General features: G+C 41.8%; 1 protein-coding gene across 1 annotated transcript in view; it reads right to left on the bottom strand.

The window, feature by feature from the left end:
• The window catches only part of erc1b (ELKS/RAB6-interacting/CAST family member 1b), a 186,880-nt gene that overhangs the window by 155,415 nt on the left and 11,873 nt on the right, over positions 1–19,592 (bottom strand). The window contains exons 3-7 of the mRNA XM_083527937.1: positions 7,704–8,123; positions 6,601–6,675; positions 5,754–5,909; positions 3,632–3,724; positions 1,213–1,380 (exon numbers count right to left, since the gene is read on the bottom strand). Of these exons, the coding sequence (XP_083384063.1) occupies positions 1,213–1,380; positions 3,632–3,724; positions 5,754–5,909; positions 6,601–6,675; positions 7,704–8,123 (912 nt within the window). The remainder of the gene's footprint in view (positions 1–1,212; positions 1,381–3,631; positions 3,725–5,753; positions 5,910–6,600; positions 6,676–7,703; positions 8,124–19,592) is intronic.

Genomic DNA, 19,592 nt, shown 5'->3' with positions numbered 1-19,592 from the left:
AGAAATACATAAAACAAACTGAAATACACATAAAAAATACACACAAAAAACAGAAATACTCAAACAGAAATACACACTAAAAAAATACACACAAAAAAAACAGAAATACACACAAACAGTATTTGAAATATAAAATAGTATTGTGTAATATGTATTTGTAGGGTTGGTTAAAATGGGTTCATATTTTGTATCAAAATACTTGTGTTTTGTATTTTTTTATTTTTTAAATACTGTAAAATACTTTGTAAGAAATCGACATGATGACATCATAGAAAATGCAGCCTCTGATTGGTCAGTATTTTGCTCAGACTTGTTGAGATCAGAACAGAAATTTGATTCATATGGAAGAAGATGGTGAAGGTAAGAAACCTGCAGGCTGCCAAATAGGAGTCCAATGATCCATAAATAAATATACCTTCATCTGGGAGATCACAGGGACACGTATGTGATATTTGATCTGATAACTGGTTGCGTGTGTCAGATTTATCACGTGACTCGACCAGAGAAAAGCTGCTGCTATCAAACGTTTACGTTTACTAAATCAGTTGGTGTGTAATGCTGAAGAGATCAAACATTCCAATTGATGGAAAAAATTTTATAATATAGATACTGATTTATAAATGTCACTAGGAATAATAATGAAAGGCTTGAATTATAAATCAGTGATATTGCAAAAAAAAAATAAAAAAATCTAATTTTAATCTAAAATTTTATTTACTGCTTGTCAAACCATTAAAGCCTTTTTATTATTATCATTATTATTATTATTATTATTATTATTATTATTATTATTATTATTTACAATGTCTGAGTATCTTCTTTCTTGTTGCAACATTGACCCCTACTGGCAACTGCCTCACATGACAACACACGATCCTAAAGAGCCACTGCCAATTTCACCAACCCCGTACCCCCATATTCTGCCCCTCTCAACAACCCCACCGCTCCACTCATCCCTCCGTTCTCTTCCACCGCGCCACTCATCCCTCCATTCTCTACCACTGCTCCACTCATCCCACCGTCCTCTACCACCACTCCACTCATCCCTCCATTCTCTACCACTGCTCCACTCATCCCACCGTTCTCTACCACTGCTCCACTCATCCCTCTATCCTCTACTACTGCTGCACTCATCCCTCCATCCTCTACCACTAAACTACATCTCCCAGGATTACGTCACATGCTGTTAATATAAATGTGTGCATGTGTTACCTCTGTCTGTAGAATGGCAGCTCGCTGTTCTTTGGCGGTGAGCGACTCTTTAAGCACGTCGATGTGCTGCTTGCTGTCTGAGAACTGATTTGCGAGCGTCTCGAGTTTGGTCTGCAGGCCCAGAAGTTCGGTGTCCTTCCTGGAAAGGTCCTGCTTCAACTGGTCAATCTGCACAACACAGACAGCCGGTTAGTTCATGTGCTGAACATTGTTTCATTTGATTAATCTCTATTTTTTTTCTTCTCTTTTGCCATCACTCTCTTTCAGACACACTGTATGAACCCTATTGAACATGAAGCCTCCTAACCTCACCTACATCAGTACCTGATTTGTCTGCACGCACACACACACACACACACACACATGTGATCTGTGTTCAAAATGTCAGTGTGATATTAAGCACCTGTTATTCATCATACACAATAAGATCAAGGGGAAGAACCACATTAGATACACACACACACACACACACACACACACACACACCACACATACACACCACACATACACACTCCATTAGCTTCCAGCATGCATGCTAGAGAGCAGCAGGTTAGCAGAGGCACTAGCTGCAGTCACCCTGGGGAGAAAAAAGTGGACAGATTACAGCAGCACACTAGAAGAAAGGATGGGAAGAAAAGAAAAAACAAGGCGAAGGGAAACAAAATAGGAGCTAGTGGGATTATTAGTGTTCAGGGACCTTCTCCAACCAACACTACAGGGACGAGAGTGGAGAAAAAACAGGAGGGGGAGGGGGGGTTAAACAGTGGCAGGAAGTCTAGCGTGGCATCCGACCTTTCAGCACAGGAGCAGGTGAAACCCTGCTTTCCTGATCACAGCGAGAACGAGAGGAACATGATGACTCAGTCTTAAAGCCCACGTGACTGCCTCCTCTGGCCGGATCTGGCTATTGCGTCCGGACGTGAACTGGCGATGAGGCGCAGGGAATCTTTAATTCACCTCCAGTCTGTTTCCATCCACTGCAACCTACCAATGCCCACTGATCCCACTGATCCTCAGTCGATCTGTTTTCTTTTGTCCTCCTCTGTTTTTGTGATTTCGTTTCAAAGAGGCAGTGCACAAAAACTCTGTGGTGCGTCGACATGCTTTAAGTACTAAAATTGGTTTTCTACTGCACATAAAAAAATAGCTAAACGACAGAGGATTGTTTTTCTATACTGAAATCCTGACGTTATTTCATCGAACCTGTTCGTTGCTGCATTTCACGCTGCCAAACACCCGTAATCACTTACGCTACAGCAGCTACAAAACGGTCATTCTCCCGCATTTTCTGTGTTACTGAAACACAGAGAATATATATAATTACAGTTTGTGACTAATAAACTACAAAAGGTCTGAAATTGTCTTTCACTTCACATAAAACTACCAGTTTAAAAACCACATGCACTAAAAGACTCTTCTTCCATTCAAGAGGAGCTACAGGGCCATTCGAACCTGAACCAGAAGCTTCCGGGCAAATCTTTTTTCCTCCAACAGCCCCCTCTGGAGCACAGAGGGTAAGCAGCCTTGCTGAAGGGCCCAAAATTGGAAGCTTGGCAGTGCTGGGGCTTGAACCCTATATATCTTTATACACATTAGTGGCACAGGGAAAGTGGAAATTTTGGAGCTATTGGTTTTGGTAATTGACACCAGTGCGAGTTCGTTTTATAGCCCTCAGCATTAGTTATAATGGAGCGGTGGCGAGGTGCACAACAAACATTTGCTGTGAAACCTTTTAGAAGAATTATGGGTTGATAATTACGATAGCCGTGATATTATCTGGAGCGCGGTTCCGTTCCAACACCAGCAGGGGGCCTTCTTTTCTAAAACAGACAGGATGAGCAGACGGGACACGATCCTGGCGGCGAAATTTCCTTTGTGCAGCAATCACACCATCACCATTCTTATAAAAGGTTTTATGCTAATATAAAACTAAAGGAAACGAGCTTGCACCGGTTCCAAACAATCGCCAACGCCCGCTAAGGGTCGCCAACTCCTAGTTCCAAAATTGCCCCATTCCATGTGCCATCCTGTGTACATGTTATTTGGTCAACAGTTTCTGCACATACACACACACACACTTCCCATTGCCTATGTATTTATGCGTTATACATATATTTACATATTTATCTGACTTGCAGCTACCAGAAGTGCTAATAGTAACGTTATGCAAAAGAGCTTCACTTTGTTTCTGGGCATCGTGTGCGCATCCGATCAGCGACAACATCCAGTTCTGCAAGCCCCGCCCACTCATTAGTTCGTTATAATTGACAACCATAAAATATAAAACTATTCTTCGAATCATTAAGAAAATGTTCCCTATTTGTTTTGCAGTAGAAAACTAAAAAGGGATAGTGGTTGTGGTGTTCTCTCTGTGGTGAGGAAAGCAGGACGCTTTAAGCCGCCTCTCCGTGTGTCTTACTGCAGAGAGCTCCCGCTGCAGCTCAGCCGTTCCCTTTCTCAGCTCCTGGGCCTGGGCCTCGCTCTGAGACAGCTCCTCCTTCAGCTGCTCTACCTGTCAGGAGAGGGCGCCGTTACTGCAACAACCACCGACACGCCGTTCCCATAGCAACGCAAACGTTTCGCTCTGCGTGCGAACGCTCGGCATGCAGGTCGTAGGGCAAAGGCTCTTAACGACCAATCGGCATTCGCCATGCGGGGCAAAGGAGAAGGCGTCGATTAGCCGGGGGGTGGGGGAAGGGTTGGGGGGGGGGGCTGGAATCGAGGAGGGGATTGTTAAGAAGAAAAGTCATAAACGGCGAATCGGATCACAATCGTTATGTCTGAGGTTCTCAAGGTGTGTACAGCCAGGGACTTCCAGAATCACAGCACAATTTCTGATTCGTTTAATATCAGTCATGTGACTTCTCATTTCCGATATCTTAAGGTATTGATTTCCATTCAATATTATAAACACAATTACCGTATTATAGCTTTGCAACATGGACAAACGTATAAGAACACCTGACTTTTTCCAGACAGGGGGGCATTTGGTAGACCCCTCATCACTTACATTTATCTCATTCATACAATCATGGGGTTAAGGGGCCTTGCTCAGGGGCCCCGGAGTGGTTTCTTGGTGTGGAAGAGATTTGAACTCATGACCTTCAGATTTAAAGTCTGAACTGTTACCACGAAGTCGGAGTGGAGGCACACGATTGTACAGGACATCTTTGGGTGCGATATCATGAAGCATTTCCTTCACTTCAACTAGGAGATCCAAACCCGTTCCAGCACCATGGGTTGGAGTTGAAAATCTCCAGATTTTGCACAAAATTGTTGGCACCCTTCTATTAAAGGAAGAAAAGCCTACATTTGTAACTGAAATAACTTGAAGCTGAGAAAAATAATAAGAAATAAAAATTTACTAAAAATTAACTAATGAATATCAGACATTAGAATTGTGGTTCAACTAGAACCAAAAAAAACGAATGAAACTCTCAAAAGCTTTTGCACTTGGCGACAGGTAATATGGCCATGTCTCAGGTTTGAATGGTGCCTCCTTCAGACTGCATGTTTCATCTCTTTCCACAGATGTTCAATAGAATTTAGATCAGAGCTCATAGAAGGTCGCTTTAGAATAGTCTAATGTTAGGTTCTTAGCCATTCTTGGGTGTTTGGGGTCATTATCCTGTTGGAGGACTCATGACCTGCGACTGAGACCGAGCTTTCTGACACTGAGCGGCACATTTCACTCCAGAATGCCTTGATAGTCTTGATTCAGTCAGATTCAAGACACCCTTTGCCAGGTGCAGAAAAGCAGCCCCAGAACATTATGGAGCCTCCACCATGTTTCTCAGCAAATACAGTGTTAATGATTTTGCATGCTTCGCTTTTGCGTCTGTGAACATAGAGCTGATGTTTCTTGCCAAAAAGCTCCAGTTTTGCCTCATCTGTTTGAAACAACATTCTCTCAAAGGCTTGGTGGCTCGTCAATATGTGTTTTGGAAATTTTCCAGTCTCGTTTTTTTTATAATTCTACAGGCTTCCTCTATTAAGCCCACTCTGGATCAAACAGTGACAGATGGTGGGAGTTCACATCTAATCTCTTTGGAAGTTGTTCCTGGGCTCATTGGTTTCCGTTCATATGATCCGTCTGCCAAACTTCATCAATTTTCCTCTTGTGCCCACGTCCAGGGAGGTCGGCTACAGTACTGTTTCCGCAGGAACATCAAGCTGCTTGGAGGTGGTCTTATAGCCTTTACCTTTAACATGATTGTCTATAATCTTAAATCGTGACAATTTTGTCCACGTCTGTACTGAACATGACGAACGAGTACCTACATCGGTACCTGATTTTACTGAGACCCTTGTAGATGAACGAATCTTGACAAATCTCCACGAAATCTAGTAAAACGTCCGTCTCAGAAGAGTGGAGCTTATTAGAAGAGGAAACCACTCCCCCCACACACACCTGAAAACCTCCGTGTTACAGCAAACTGTTAAAAGTTGAAGGAGAGCAATCAGAAAATAAAGATGTGTGTGTGGGTACAGTCCTGAAATATTAAGATATGAAGCATGAAGATCGGGCGCGGCGCCGTTACCTTGTTCTTCATGAACTTGGAGTGACTGCGATAGACCTCCATTTGCTTCATCTCCTCCTCCCTCTCCTCTGTGCTTAGAGCTCCGTTGGACTTCAGTATCTGCACCTCCTCCTCCAGGTCCCTCAGACTGCGCTCTAGAGAACTGACTTTAGAGTCCTGCAGGAGGGAAAAAGACCACTATAAAACACCTAAAACTTTTTTCAGGCCACGGGTTTACCTTGTCAGGAGTTCATTTTGTGACATTTCTTGCCTTCCTAATGGGCTTTAGACTATCAGCTGTCTTGTGCAGAGGAAAGTGTGAGTACAGAGTCAAGATCCCTATTAGTGCTACTACTACTACTGTACAAATCCATATTATGGCATAAAAAAAAAAAAAAAAACTCCTGCTTAGGTAACGAGAAAAGACAGTCCATCATTACATAAAGAAATTACGGTCAGTTAACCTTAAACAATTTCAAGAACTTTATCCCCAAAACCTCAAACGCTGTGAGGAAAAACAGACCAAGAGCTACCTCTGCTGCAGAGGATAAGTCTAGTAAATCCTGCGATTTAAATAAAAGCTTGTTCAAGTGTCAGATTTTGGTGGTAATCAGGTGACTATACGGAGTTCACATAAAAAATAGACAAAAGTGCAAAAAGGGAAGGAGGAGAATAAGGTATAAAGCAAGTACCATGGCAGAGCAAATGACTGTCTTTCGTTTTACCCAAATAAACCAAGTGGTGGGCTAATTGTTTCACTTGCATTTTAAAAGAAAAAAAAAGCAAATAATAACATTCCCCCCCCCCCACACACACACACACACACACACACACACACACAAACACAAACACAAACACAAAGACTTGCCTTCATTTCGATGACAGTCTGTAGGGCTTTGGTCTTGGCAGAATCAGGCGCTCCCTCGTAGCGTCGGTGGAGCTCCTGAGGAGGAATCACAAGACAAACGACATGAGACGGTGGAGTCTTTTTCCTCCACTGATACTCGCTTTAACATCCCACATCATCCTAACACAAAAGTTGAAACTGATTTTAAGAAGCTCCATCAAATTCTGTCAGCATCTGAGGCTATTCTCATGGCAGAAAACTACAAAAGCACAAGAAGTGCAAAAATAAAAAGAAAAGAAAAAATCCCAAAGCAGAAACACTGAGACGGAGATTATATCAGATGTTGAACTTTTCTATGTGGTAAAATGTAGATTTTTCTGTTGATATCCTACTAAGTGAGGTATGGGATTTTACTGCAGTCTACTGAAATTTAAAGTGCCAAAGTCCAATAAAAAGGGGACTTTTGTAGAACACACACAGGGTTGGGTTTTCTGCAAGTACGATCCAAACAATTTATCGGATTCGAGAAAATCAAGCTAGAATTAATAGATAGAACTTTTTCTTTTTAAACGCAGTACCGCGTTTTACCACTGTGTGTCAGTGTTCTCAAAGAGCTGTAAAGTTGAGGAAAAAGTTTTCCTGTCTGTGGTACAGAGAAAGCAGAAAGAAGAGCGTAAAGACATGTGGCTTCTGGTTTAGGTTTATGAAAGCAAGTTCTCCCAGTGGTTGGTTTCATATGGATATCACAAGACAACCCTCCAGCCTTAGAACTCGCCAGAAAACAAGGAGGTGATTCTGATCCATGGATGTAAAAAGAAGAAAAACATTTTTTATTTCTGGTGCAATATTTCAGGAAAACAAACGTTTCGAAGCTCAGTGGGAATCGGTACCAGTGAATGAGACAAATCTGTCCTGAACTGAGTTAACAAATTTTGGCAGGCTTCGACATCCGTCTCTTTTCATCACCGCCCTCCTCCGAGTCGCCGGTTACCATAGCAACTAACGAGCGACGCCTTCAATCTGTCTGACGGTCAAACCGAACAAAGCGATTTCGAGAACGATAACGGTCACGCAAATCTACCGTGTCCACGCTAATTCAAATGCTAATGCGCGTCACGTCTTACCTCCCTGAGAGCGCACGTCTCCTTGTCCCTCTGCTCCAGCAGGCTCTCCAGATGGTGGATGTGCATCTCGGCCTCTGCGAGGCGCCGCGTGCGCTCGTGCTCCTCCTCGCTGGCTTTGGACGACAGGCCTTTGCTTTGCAGCATCTCCAGAAGTTTCTTGATGGACTCGTCCCGGGCGTTGAGGGTCTGTTTCTGGGTGTCGATGCGCAGCTCCATCTCCTCCAGAGTCTTCCTTAGGAGAAACAGCTCTTTGGCTTGCCTTTCGTGTTCGCTGTGCAGCCGATGGAAGTTCTCCTCGGTGAGCTCGGCGGAGAACGGTTCGCCCGGCCGTGCCCCGCCGCAGTCTTGCTGGAACAGCTGGTTGAGGTCGCGCTGGATGCGCAGCTCGTCCTGGAGAGCCTGGATGGTCATCTGGAGGTGCTGAAAGAGACAAAGTGACACTGTAGGTTTATGACCACTAAACATTACACAGAAACATTTTGTTCCACATTTAGTTCAATTTACTGATATAATAACGTCCACTTTTTCTAAGATGATGTTCCACTAGACTTTGTGTCGTGAAGTTTGCATGGTGGAGCAGAACATGGGAGATAAAAGCCTGTGAAAATGAAGGTTGAATATGGTCCTCAGGGGTCAAACCGTGTGACAACGAGGCCTCTCAATGGTGCACAATGGCAACTGTCCCTGCCGTGCCACAGGCCATGCCATTGCTTAGCAACAGCAGATAAGATAAAGAGGAAGGTGTATACACACACACACACACACACACACACACACACACCATAAAGAGTGAATATAGGGCCTGGGGGAACGGACCAAAACGCTCACAATTTTATTGCTGGAAAGGCAAAAGATCAAAGTAGTAACAATGTGTGTGTCATTCAATCTACTTTTTTATTTTTATTTATTCGTGACTTTTTTTTGTTTTTTAAGTCGACGCATACAAGAGGAATGAGTGTGAATAATTATTTAAAAAAATAAATAAAATAAAAATTTTTATACCATGTGATTTTAATGGAAGTTTTTTTTTTTTTTTATATATATATATATTTTTTTTTTTTTTCATAGAAAATCCCAAATACCCATTATACCCAAAAGTTTGTGGACACCTGCCCATCACATGCTTTTAGTGGTGTCTTAAAACGAGGCTACAGCAAATATTCAAAAAATAAATATTAAAAAAAATTTATTAAACAGTAAAGTGAAAAAGGAAAGAAAAATTATTTTATAATTGGGCAAAAAAGTAAAAATTTATTTTTAATTGTTAATAATAATCATTTAAATTATTTATTTATTCATTTATTTAGTGTGTGCAAAAGTGTCATATATATATATATATATAATTATTTAAATATTTATGAGATTAGCATGAGGTATCTTTATTTAAAAAAATCTAAAAGTCGGAGGTGTAAAAGAAGAAATGTACATCTTCTAGTAGGTGTGTAAAGATATACAAAGACACATAGATGTAATAAAAGTGCTACAATAGTACTACAACAAAGAAGAAAGGCTCTTGAAACATCTCCAGGAAGCGTCTGGTCCACTTAACGAAGATAAACAAACAAAAGGGGAACCGAGAGCGACGTGCGAACGCTCCGGCTGGCATCGCCATGACGACGTAGGGCCTTCCTGTAAGTAACGGCTAACAAACAGGCGTTGAGCGTCATCCAGAGCGCGGGTCGTCTCCGGCCGTCTGTTCTGTTCTTCCGTGGTTTTTTTCCAAGCCTAAACGCTCGACCCTGAAGCGTCTTTCACTTTCGAGCACCGTTTCGAAAGAGGAAGGTGAACAAAAGAGACCGAAATAGAATGAAGACGGAGGAGAGGAGAGATAAAAAAAAAAGTGAAGGAGAGAGTGAGGAAAATAAAAGGAGATGACCGGAGAACAGATTAGGAAGAAAACAGAAGGATGAACAGACTGAGAGAAGCACAAACAGAAGGCAGATTGTCACCGGATGATTTATGCTCATTGATGCATCGAATCAGAGGCGTTGAGTCACGACGCAAAGTGTTTGTCCTTTTTTGACAATAAATGCAGCTCAGCATGACAAGGGGGTCTCACACAGGACAGAAAAATACAGGAGAGAGAGAGAGAGAGAGAGAGAGAGAGAGAGAGAGAGAGAGAGAGAGAGAGAGAGAGAGAGAGAGAGAAAGGGGGGGGGGTGTAACACCTGTAAGTATTAACCCCGGGTTCTCAGTGCTTCTTTAATTGTACCATGGAGACTGAAATCTACATTATTCATGCATCTCAGCCTGCTACTCTTATCTCTCTGTGTGTGTGTGTGTGTGTGTGTGTGTGTGTGTGTGTGTGTGTGTGTGTGTGTGTGTGTGTGTGTGTGTGTGTGTGTGTGTGTGTGTGTGAGACTGAAAGAGAAAGAACAAAAAAGACAGAGGCAGAGAGAGAAAAAGAGACAGACAGACAGAGACAGTGACAAGAAAGAAAGACAGAAAGAAAGAAAGAAAGAAAGAAAGAAAGAAAGAAAGAAAGAAAGAAAGAAAGAAAGAAAGACAGAAAGAAAGAAAAAAAGAAAGAAAGAAAGAAAGAAAGAAAGAAAGAAAGAAAGAAAGAAAGAAAGAAAGAAAGAAAGACACAGACAGAAAAAGAAAAAGAAAAAGAAAAGGAGGGAGACAGACAGACAGACAGACAGACAGACAGACAGACAGACAGACAGACAGACAGACAGACAGACAGACAGACAGACAGACAGAGAAACAAAGAAAGAAAGAAAGAAAGAAACAAACAAACAAACAAACAAACAAACAGGGAGACCGATTAAAAGAGAGAGACAGACGGAGAAAAAGACAGAACAAAATCAAGTAAGATAGCTAGAGAGAGAGACAGACAGGAAGAAAGAAAGATGGCCAGAGATAAAAAAAAAAGATAGATAAACATTCAGATAGAAAGAGAGAGAGAGCGAGAGCGAGAGAGAGAGAGAAGTACTTTCACTAGGACCGCTCACAGCTAGAAATAAACATCTCTGGATGGTGTTTCTGTCTCAGTGTCTACAGCAGTCAAAATGTAATTATTGACCTCAAAAATATGTTACAGGATGTCCTCACTAGATCTAGAAAATATCAGTCTAGACAATTATCTCACACTGATTATAAAATACTACTACTGACGTATAAAGCACTTAACGTTCTCACTCTGCAGTATCTAAATGAACTTCTGTACCAGTATGATCCTCCAAGCCTACTTAGATCAAAGGGTGCAGGCTATTTGTTGGTACCCTACATACAGAAAACTACAGCAGGGGGCAGATGTTTGTCTTACAAACCCCACAGTTATGGAACAATCAGTGATCGGGACTCAGACACAGTTTCAGTGTTCAAGTCGAGGCTGAAAACAGTTTTTTGTCAGTAGGTCTTCCTTAGGTCTTAGATCTTTCCTCTGCAGAGCCCCAATGTACACCCTGATCACACCGTATAGTGTCCTTAAACACAAACAATCAAAATAATTAACAACCTTTATTCTCTCTCTCTCTCTCTCTCTCTCTCTGTGACCTGTGTTCCTGTCCTTTCTACTCTTCGGAGGTGCCTGTTTCATCCTACATCTGGATTTAGTCCTTCTCAATATGTGTAGCTGGGGATGGGAAGCTGCTGAGCAACTCAAGAACTTTGAGAACTGATTCGGAATGTAATTCAGAACGGATTTCTAGAAATAAAATACTTTTCCCATCATTTGTCTGATTAAATCAGACTTTATAGTTTCCTTCTCCTTTACAGGATCGGGTGTGTATCCCTCACTTCTGATTGTGTGTGTGTGTGTGTGTGTGTGTGTGTGTGCGCGCGCACTGAAGAGCAGAACACGGTAGGACACTGCTCACACACTTCTCTGTAGGTTATGAAACACACTATGAGTCATGATGGCAAAGTGCTTTGAATCAATTTATTTAGGACACTGATTTCTAACACGTTCATACACACACACTGGGTATAAGTGCTTCAGTGAACGTACTTGCCCCTGCTTCCCCTGGGTGTAATTAAAACTCCACTAGGGGGCAGATCACGCCTGCACCAAAACCACTCCCCCTCTGACAGAAGCTCTTTTTTAAACCGGGATCCATCTACCCATCCATTCATCTACCTACCTAACATGCCTATTCATCTATCCATCCATCCATTACCTGTCTACCTATTTATCCATCCATTCTTCCACCACCTACCTGTCTACCTTTCCATTATTCCATCAATCCATCTATCCACCCACCTACTTCTCTACCTTTCCATGTCTCCTTCCATCCATCCATCTATCTATCCACCCACCTACCTGTCTACCTGTCCATCTCTCCATTTATCCTTCCACTCACCTACCTGTCTACCTATCCATTATTTCATCCATCCATTATGCATCCATCCACCCACCTACCTGTCTACCCATCCATCCATCCATCTATCCAACTACCAACCCATCCACCCACCCACAAAGCTGTCTGTCCGTCTGTCCCGTCTGTCTGTATTATGGCTGGATGACTAGAAACAGAACATTGTTTACCCATGATTTCCTGTTTTACAGGGGTATTAATGAGGCAAAAAAAGGCCTTGAGATGCACATCACAATGAGCAAGACCTTTAAAGCTGGGATGTTCATCAAAAGGTTGGTGAGATTTACAAAATGGGATGCGACTATAAGAAAATATCAAAAGCATCAAAAATGCCCATTTCCACCATGAGGGCAATTAAGAAGTTCAAGTATAATGTTCTGAAGGACCCGCAGGACAACACCCCTGTGCACAAAGCCAGCTCCATGAAGATCAGCTTTACATGGTTTGGAGTGGAAGATATCCGGCTCTAAAGCTCCAAACCTACTGAAGATGATGAATGTGAATGCTGACTGCACCTCCAACCTCCTCAACTCACCTACAGCAGTACCTGACTTTAATAACACCCTTGTAGCTGAATGAGCACCAAACCCCCACAAAATCTAGTGGAACATCTTCCCAGAAGAGTGGAAATGTTCAGGTTTTTTAAATGAATTTAAACACAGTCAGATCTGATTTGGTCGATTTCCAAATATTATTTCTCATAGAGTTAGAAAAGTTTTATTAGAACAGATTTCCAGGTCACGAGCTGAAAGCTGCATGATCGAGTATTTAGATCATCATCATTTTGTGATCATCACGTGAATCCTGAACACACAATACATAATATAACATTAATCCCAGAGCACAAACCGGCAACGTCATTCCCGAAAACAAGCTGAAGGAACATGACTGCTCAAGAGAGGAAAAGTAGGACTGCACACGAGAGAGAGAGAGAGAGAGAGAGAGAGAGAGAGAGATGAGGTGAATCAGAAGAAAAGAATGAGAGCAGCAAGGCACAGAGATGAATATAAAAAGACAGAAAGAAAAGATCTGAAGATTTGAAGACCTTTATGAATCCGAGAAAACAAACTCTGAAGTTAACCTGATTCACTATCTGCCTGTCCATTGTGTGTGTGTGTGTGTGTGTGTGTGTGTGTGTTTGTGTTAGTTAAAGAGAGACAGAGAGACAGAGAGAGAGAGAGAGACAGAGAGAGAGAGAGAGAGAGAGAGAGAGAGAGAGAGAGAGAGAGAGAGAGAGAGAGAGAGATGGAGATGGAGATGGAGATGAATGAAAAGCCTCAGAGCCGGAGTAGCATGGCGTCGTCTCTGGGGTTTAGGGAGTCGCTATCGTGACAAGGCAGAAAAGACAGCGCAGAAGTGGAAATTCTGAGAGGTGTGTGTGTGTGTGTGTGTGTGTGTGTGTGTGTGTGTGTGTGTGTGTGTGTGTGTGTGTGTCTGAGAGAGAAAGCAAGAATATATCCTTGAGTAGAGGTTTAAAAATAGAAGCAGTATGAACTGCACACACTGTGATAGAAGCATGGCATGAGTGTGTGTGTGTGTGTGCGTGCGTGCGTGCGTGCGTGCGTGCTAAACAGGGATGCACACGTCAATACTGAACTCCGCTACCAGATCAGATATGACGCTCTGTTTAATTACTTTTTTATAAACCAATTCATTTTTATCTGTTTGTAAGAAACTCACTGTGTTCAGGTTTTTATCCTTTTATTTACACTTTTACATAAATATTCATTATATTTGATTCAATAAAAATAAAATCTCCAACATGTTACAGAGGGTCATATCATATATGGTGGAGATCAATTAAAAAAAGAAAAAAGCTGGAAAGAAAAGAAAAGTAAAACAGTACAGAACAGGAAAGGAAAGGAAAGGAAAGGAAAGGAAAGGAAAGGAAAGGAAAGTTCTTTATTTTTACTAAACACCTCAAAAATGATGGAAGTGTAATGACTGGATGTTTCTTTCTCAAGGAGACTTCATTAGGAAGAAATTTTGCCATAGTCATCACTCGCTCACACACTCGCTCACACACTCGCTCGCTTACTCACAGTTTATAATCTGTTTATTTGTGTAAAACTGCGTTGGCACAATATCTATATATGAAAGCACATTAAATGAATATATCTGTGTTGAGCATGTGTTGAACTGTCCTGTTAACACCCTGAAGTGAAGGTTTAAAATCTCTTCTGATACTCAGAGCTCTGAAACTGTTATATCAGGAATAAAGGGGTTTAAAGCATTGAATATCAGAGTGAGATATGAGGACGTGTAACTCTCCTGATTTTACTCTAAGGCAAAAAAAAAAAAAACATTCTGTACAAGTATGAGCCTGCACAATCCTCTCACTCTTTCACTCTCCACCCTTTCAGCACTTTTCACTCTGTTAGGTCATCGCTCTCGTTCATCTCTCTCCTTCACTTACGACCCCCCCCACCCCCCGTGCCTCCTATCCTGGCTCGACCCATCCTCAGGCTTTCCATCCATTTCCTCTGTTCCGTCTCTCCTCAGGGCTCCAGAAGATGACATTTAACTAAAGAACAGATGGAGGCCCCCTGCCTGTAACCCCACCCCACCCCACCCCACCCTCCTGACACACTGCTGGACGCTGATTCTTCCACATTACTGCCGGATGACGCTGAGATCTCAGAACAGGTTCGGAGCCATTCTGGAAACGAGCCATTTTCACGAGTAAACAACAGATTTTTCTTTCACATTTCTATCACAGGGAAAGATTTCCAGAGATTTCAACTGTACAGCAGGATGTGGAATATAACATGTTGCCTCTCAGTCCCATTGCACCCCCAACCACAATTTAGATTTATTTATTTATTTATTTATTTAACACACGAGTAAAACCAAGGTATATATGGGAATATGGGAAGTAACCAGATACGATTTATTTCTATAAAATCATTGGATATTTGATATGTAGATGGATTTCTCGCCACTAAACCGTTTCTCGAAGCGCGTTCTCTACGTGAATATGACGCATCGCAACGCTACGGAGGCCGAGGCGTGTCCTAAAAGTCACGCAGAATACAGATTAACATGGCAGAGGTAGAGCTGTAACTTCCTACAGACACAACAGGAAAAGAACGTCTGGTTTTATTGCGTCTTTGTTCTTCATTTTCCTTTGCACTACAGAGGCGTTTGTGTAAAAGGGGCCATGCGTTAGAAGTCAGAAGACACAAGTAAATTAATGATTTGCTGTTTATTATGCCGTACCTGTACTACTGTAACGATACTGTAACAATCTGTACAATATTGAAATGCATAGAATTTTTTCATTGCGTCATAATTAACAGTGTTGACTCGAATCTAAATCGTATCAGTAGCTGCTTCATATGCATCTTTTAATTATCGTAGCTATGCATCACAGCTAAAGTATCGTAGCTGTGCAAATCGCATCACCTCAGCCACACGTCCTATTCATCATGCTCATGTTTTTATCGAGCAGTTCAAATGTGGTGCCTTTGAGTCCAATTCTCTCATACTGACCACTGGATGTTCAACATGGACCTCATGGTAAAGAGTCTCTGAGGATCTAAAAATTAGAATTGTTGCTCTCCACAAAGATGGCCGAGGCTGTAAGAAGATCAGAAACACCCTGAAACTGAGTAACAGTACAGCAGTCAGGGTCATACAGAGGTTTTCTGAGACGAGTTCCACTCAGAACAGACCTCACAAGGGTCCATCAAAGAAGTCGAGTCCTCGTGCTGTGCGTCAGGTGCAAAAGCTGCTTCAAAAAACAGACATTTGTCCATTTAAGTTGGTTGTTAAATAAGTGGACACCGTATGCAAACAGTGTTCGCTTAAAGAAACTGTATTAAAACCCTGTACGTACTATTAGACGATTTATAAGTAGTGGCTAAATCGTTAATTCTCACCCTCTTCTCTTCCTCCTTCATTCTCTGAATTTTTCTTCGCTGGACAGAGAGGATTCTGCGAGGCCAGCGCCCACACATGAAGTGTTCAAGGAATGCTTAGCCACAAGGGCGAAAAGGAGAGCGGAGGAATTTGCCGGAGATTTCCACCCAAGCCGCTCAAGACCCGTAGCTATAATGAGAACCGAATGAACCTCGTAGAGGGCAGAGGAGTGGGTGGTTATGGGAGTCGTGTTGTAACAAAACCGAGACGCTTTAAACTCGGATCTTTTATAATCTTCACTGTGCCCTTGCACGATTACATAAGCACATGCGTGTAGAATGGAGTACATTTCCCGTCCGGAAGTAGGTACGCATCACGTCAACTTTTTTTCCGATCGTGTAACGCGAATGACAGCGATTTTCTCGATCTCTTTGAAAAACCACAAAACCACAAGGTGCACAAGATCGACATCTGATGCTCTCCTTCAACTGAGTGAGCTCCACAGAACTCATTAATAAACCATTAATTATATTTGCATGAATGTAACAGCCGTATCAGAAAACACAATGGTCAACGAGTGCAGTGCAAACAGAAGAGTGTCAGGTTCGCCTAGCACTGTATTCCACTTCCTGTCTTTACTCCTTTATGCAATTGTTACGTTCAAATTCCTGATTATAAAATATCGATTTCGCAGCGGCAGCAAACGGCAAAATTGAGTGAAAAAGTTAGTCGATAACCAAAGTGCGATTTCCAGGGTCCAATCACTGGCAATTTTATATACAATTAACATCACACCAATTCAAATACATTTACAATAAAAGGTCGACCGATTCATCGGCACCGATAGTCGATCGCTTGCATTATTGCCAAAATCCGTACCGATAGTTTTTCCGGCTCGCATCCATTACTGGAGCGACTGAGAAGGTCCGCTGTCATTGCGAGAGCGGCCCCTAGAGGCGACTCACTGATGCTAAGTGATACATAGATTATATTTATTTTTCATAATTTATTAATTACATCATTATATAAATTAATATTCAGATTTATTTCATTTAGCACATTTTCATAATTCAGTGCTGCAATTTTACATAGTGTTTTTTTTTTATTTTTAATAAGTATCCATTTTAAAAACAGTTGATTTGAACTCACAACCTTCTAACAACCTCTTCCTTATAAAGTATAATTATAAAGACACCGAGAACAATAGAGATGACAATACTTATCAAGATTTGTGAAGGTCTGATTCATACAGAATCTAAAAACTGGTGGGCGGAGCAATTCTAGAGAAGATACATCTTAAGAACAAAAGTTAGTGGACACCTGACCATAAGATCGGTATGTGCTTCTTTGAATGTCCCCTTTCACATTTAGTCTCCATTTGGTGTTATAATAGCCTCCACTCTTCTGGGAAGATGTTCCACTAGATTTTGTGAAGATTTGTGCTCATTCAGACACAAGGGTGTTCAGTGTTCAATAGGGTTGTGATCAGAGCTCTACAAAAGGAGATCTTTCACTCCAATCCATTTGAACTAGATCTTCATGGAGCTGGCTTTGGGCACAGGGACGTTGTCATGTTGGAACAGATTTGGGTCTCCTAATTCAAGTTGAGTAAAAAATTTCGCTATACAGTTGTGCACCTCTGAGTTTGTTTTACCGTTTGGTGAGAAATCACGTGTGAAAAAGTCAAATGTCCCAATAGGTTTGGCCATTTAATGTTTTTCACAATAAATATTATATTGTCATATGGTCCAGACCTAGAACATCACAAATATATACAGGTTTAGAGTTTGAAAATATTTCTTATTTAATATTATTTCTATAGAAAGTAACAGGTAGTTCAATGCCTCGGGTACATTAAGTGAAACCGAGGTGTCAATGTACCCATTAATATCAAAATGACACGACAAGCAACTTTCACAATCATGTCTGCGTGTCAGATGAGCTTCTGGTGTGTTTGCAACATCATCCTCTGAGAGCTGGAGTCACCTTTCACCTAAAGCAGCACACGCTGCAGGCTGAGCTCTCAATTTCCTACCACACAGTGAGCTCCTTCAGACTGTCCGGCTGAGACGGACACATCACAAGAAATGAAACGGATACACTGATCCTCATCCACCTGTAATAATTTGTGCCTGTGCCCGTCCATCTCTTGTCGATCTCATTTGCATAAATCGACAAAAATTAACAAATACAACATTTAAAAAAAGATTAGAAAGGTGCTTTATACTTGTCTTACACACTTGTACAGCACAGTGAAATTCTTTCTTTGCATATCCCAGCAATGTGAAGAAGCTCAGGGTGAGACTGCAGGGTCAGCCAACGAAATAGCGCCCCTGGGGCACAGAGCGTTAACTGCCTACAAGTCGGGGCTTGCCACCAGGAACATGTATATTTAAGCCCTACCTGGAATAGTCTGTAGTCTCCTCATGCTTTAAACTATCCATCATTGTTCCTGTCCCGAAGAAACGCACCTGCCTCAACGACAACTGCCCGGTAGCCCTGACCTCAGAAGTGATGAAGTGCTTTGAAAGACTGTTCAGAGTTTCCATCACTGCCTCACTACAGGACACTCTGGATCCTTTACATTTCATTTACCACCAAAACCGATCTACTAAGGATGCCATTGCACATCATCTTCACACACCGACGAGCCACCTGGACTGCAAAAAAAGGAACCACGCGAAAATGCGGTTTGTGGACTACAGGTCCTGGGACTCACCCGTGTCGATAGAGCTCTAACTTCCTGACAGACAGACAGACAGACAGACAGACAGACAGACAGACAGACAGACAGACAGACAGACAGACAGACAGACAGACAGACAGACAGACAGACAGACAGACAGACCACAAGCCGTACAGGTGGACAAACACAACTAATCCTCGCTCACTATCAGCACTGAAGCTCCTCAGGGTTGTGTTCTGAGCCCCCTCCTGTACTGACTGTAAACATATGACTGTGTGGCCCCTTCCAAATCCACCACCATCAAGTTTGCTGTGGCCACTGTTGTGGTGGGCCTGATCTCCAACAAGGATGAGACGGCCTATCTACAGGCAGTAAAAAAAAAAAAAAAAAAAAAAAAACAACAATGGATTATTTTCTCTGTTGCGTTCAGGGAAGCGCTTCGGTTCCTTGAAGGCAAACACAGAGAGAATGAGGGGGCGCTCCTTCTCGCAGGCCTTTCGGAGTTTAAACCAGGAAACACCCAGCAACTAGAACCTTTCCTTTCTTGCACAATTACCTTGCACAAACTGCACTGGACGGGGCACAGCACTTTAACATTAGCACATGGACACTTTAGTGGCAATCACACTGGGACACTTTAATCTGAACTTCTGCTCATATCAGTCATATACACGTTTATCTAATTTGTGTATAAATATATTGTGTATATAAATTATATCATTTTTAACCCTTTCTTTCCCTATTCTGTTTATACTTTCAATATACTTTATTTATCTGTTTTTATATTCTATTTCCCAAGAAGCATTTCACAACATGTCGTACTCGATATGACTTTATTCTTTAAATTCCTGAAGTTATCATAAGATGTTCTAGAAGTCATCTAGCAATAAAATAAGTGTTTTTGATTGGAAATATTCAAATCTCGAAAGTATAATGAAAATATAAATGGGGGCAAATGTAAGGATTTGAACGTTTGAAGACGTTTAAACATGTTATTAGGCATGAAGTCACACACTTACG

The sequence above is a fragment of the Silurus aristotelis genome (genome assembly GCF_946808225.1).
Source record: "Silurus aristotelis genome assembly, chromosome: 24".
NCBI lineage: Eukaryota > Metazoa > Chordata > Actinopteri > Siluriformes > Siluridae > Silurus > Silurus aristotelis.
Note: the sequence above shows the minus strand (reverse complement) of the source record. Positions and strands in the feature narration are given on the sequence as shown.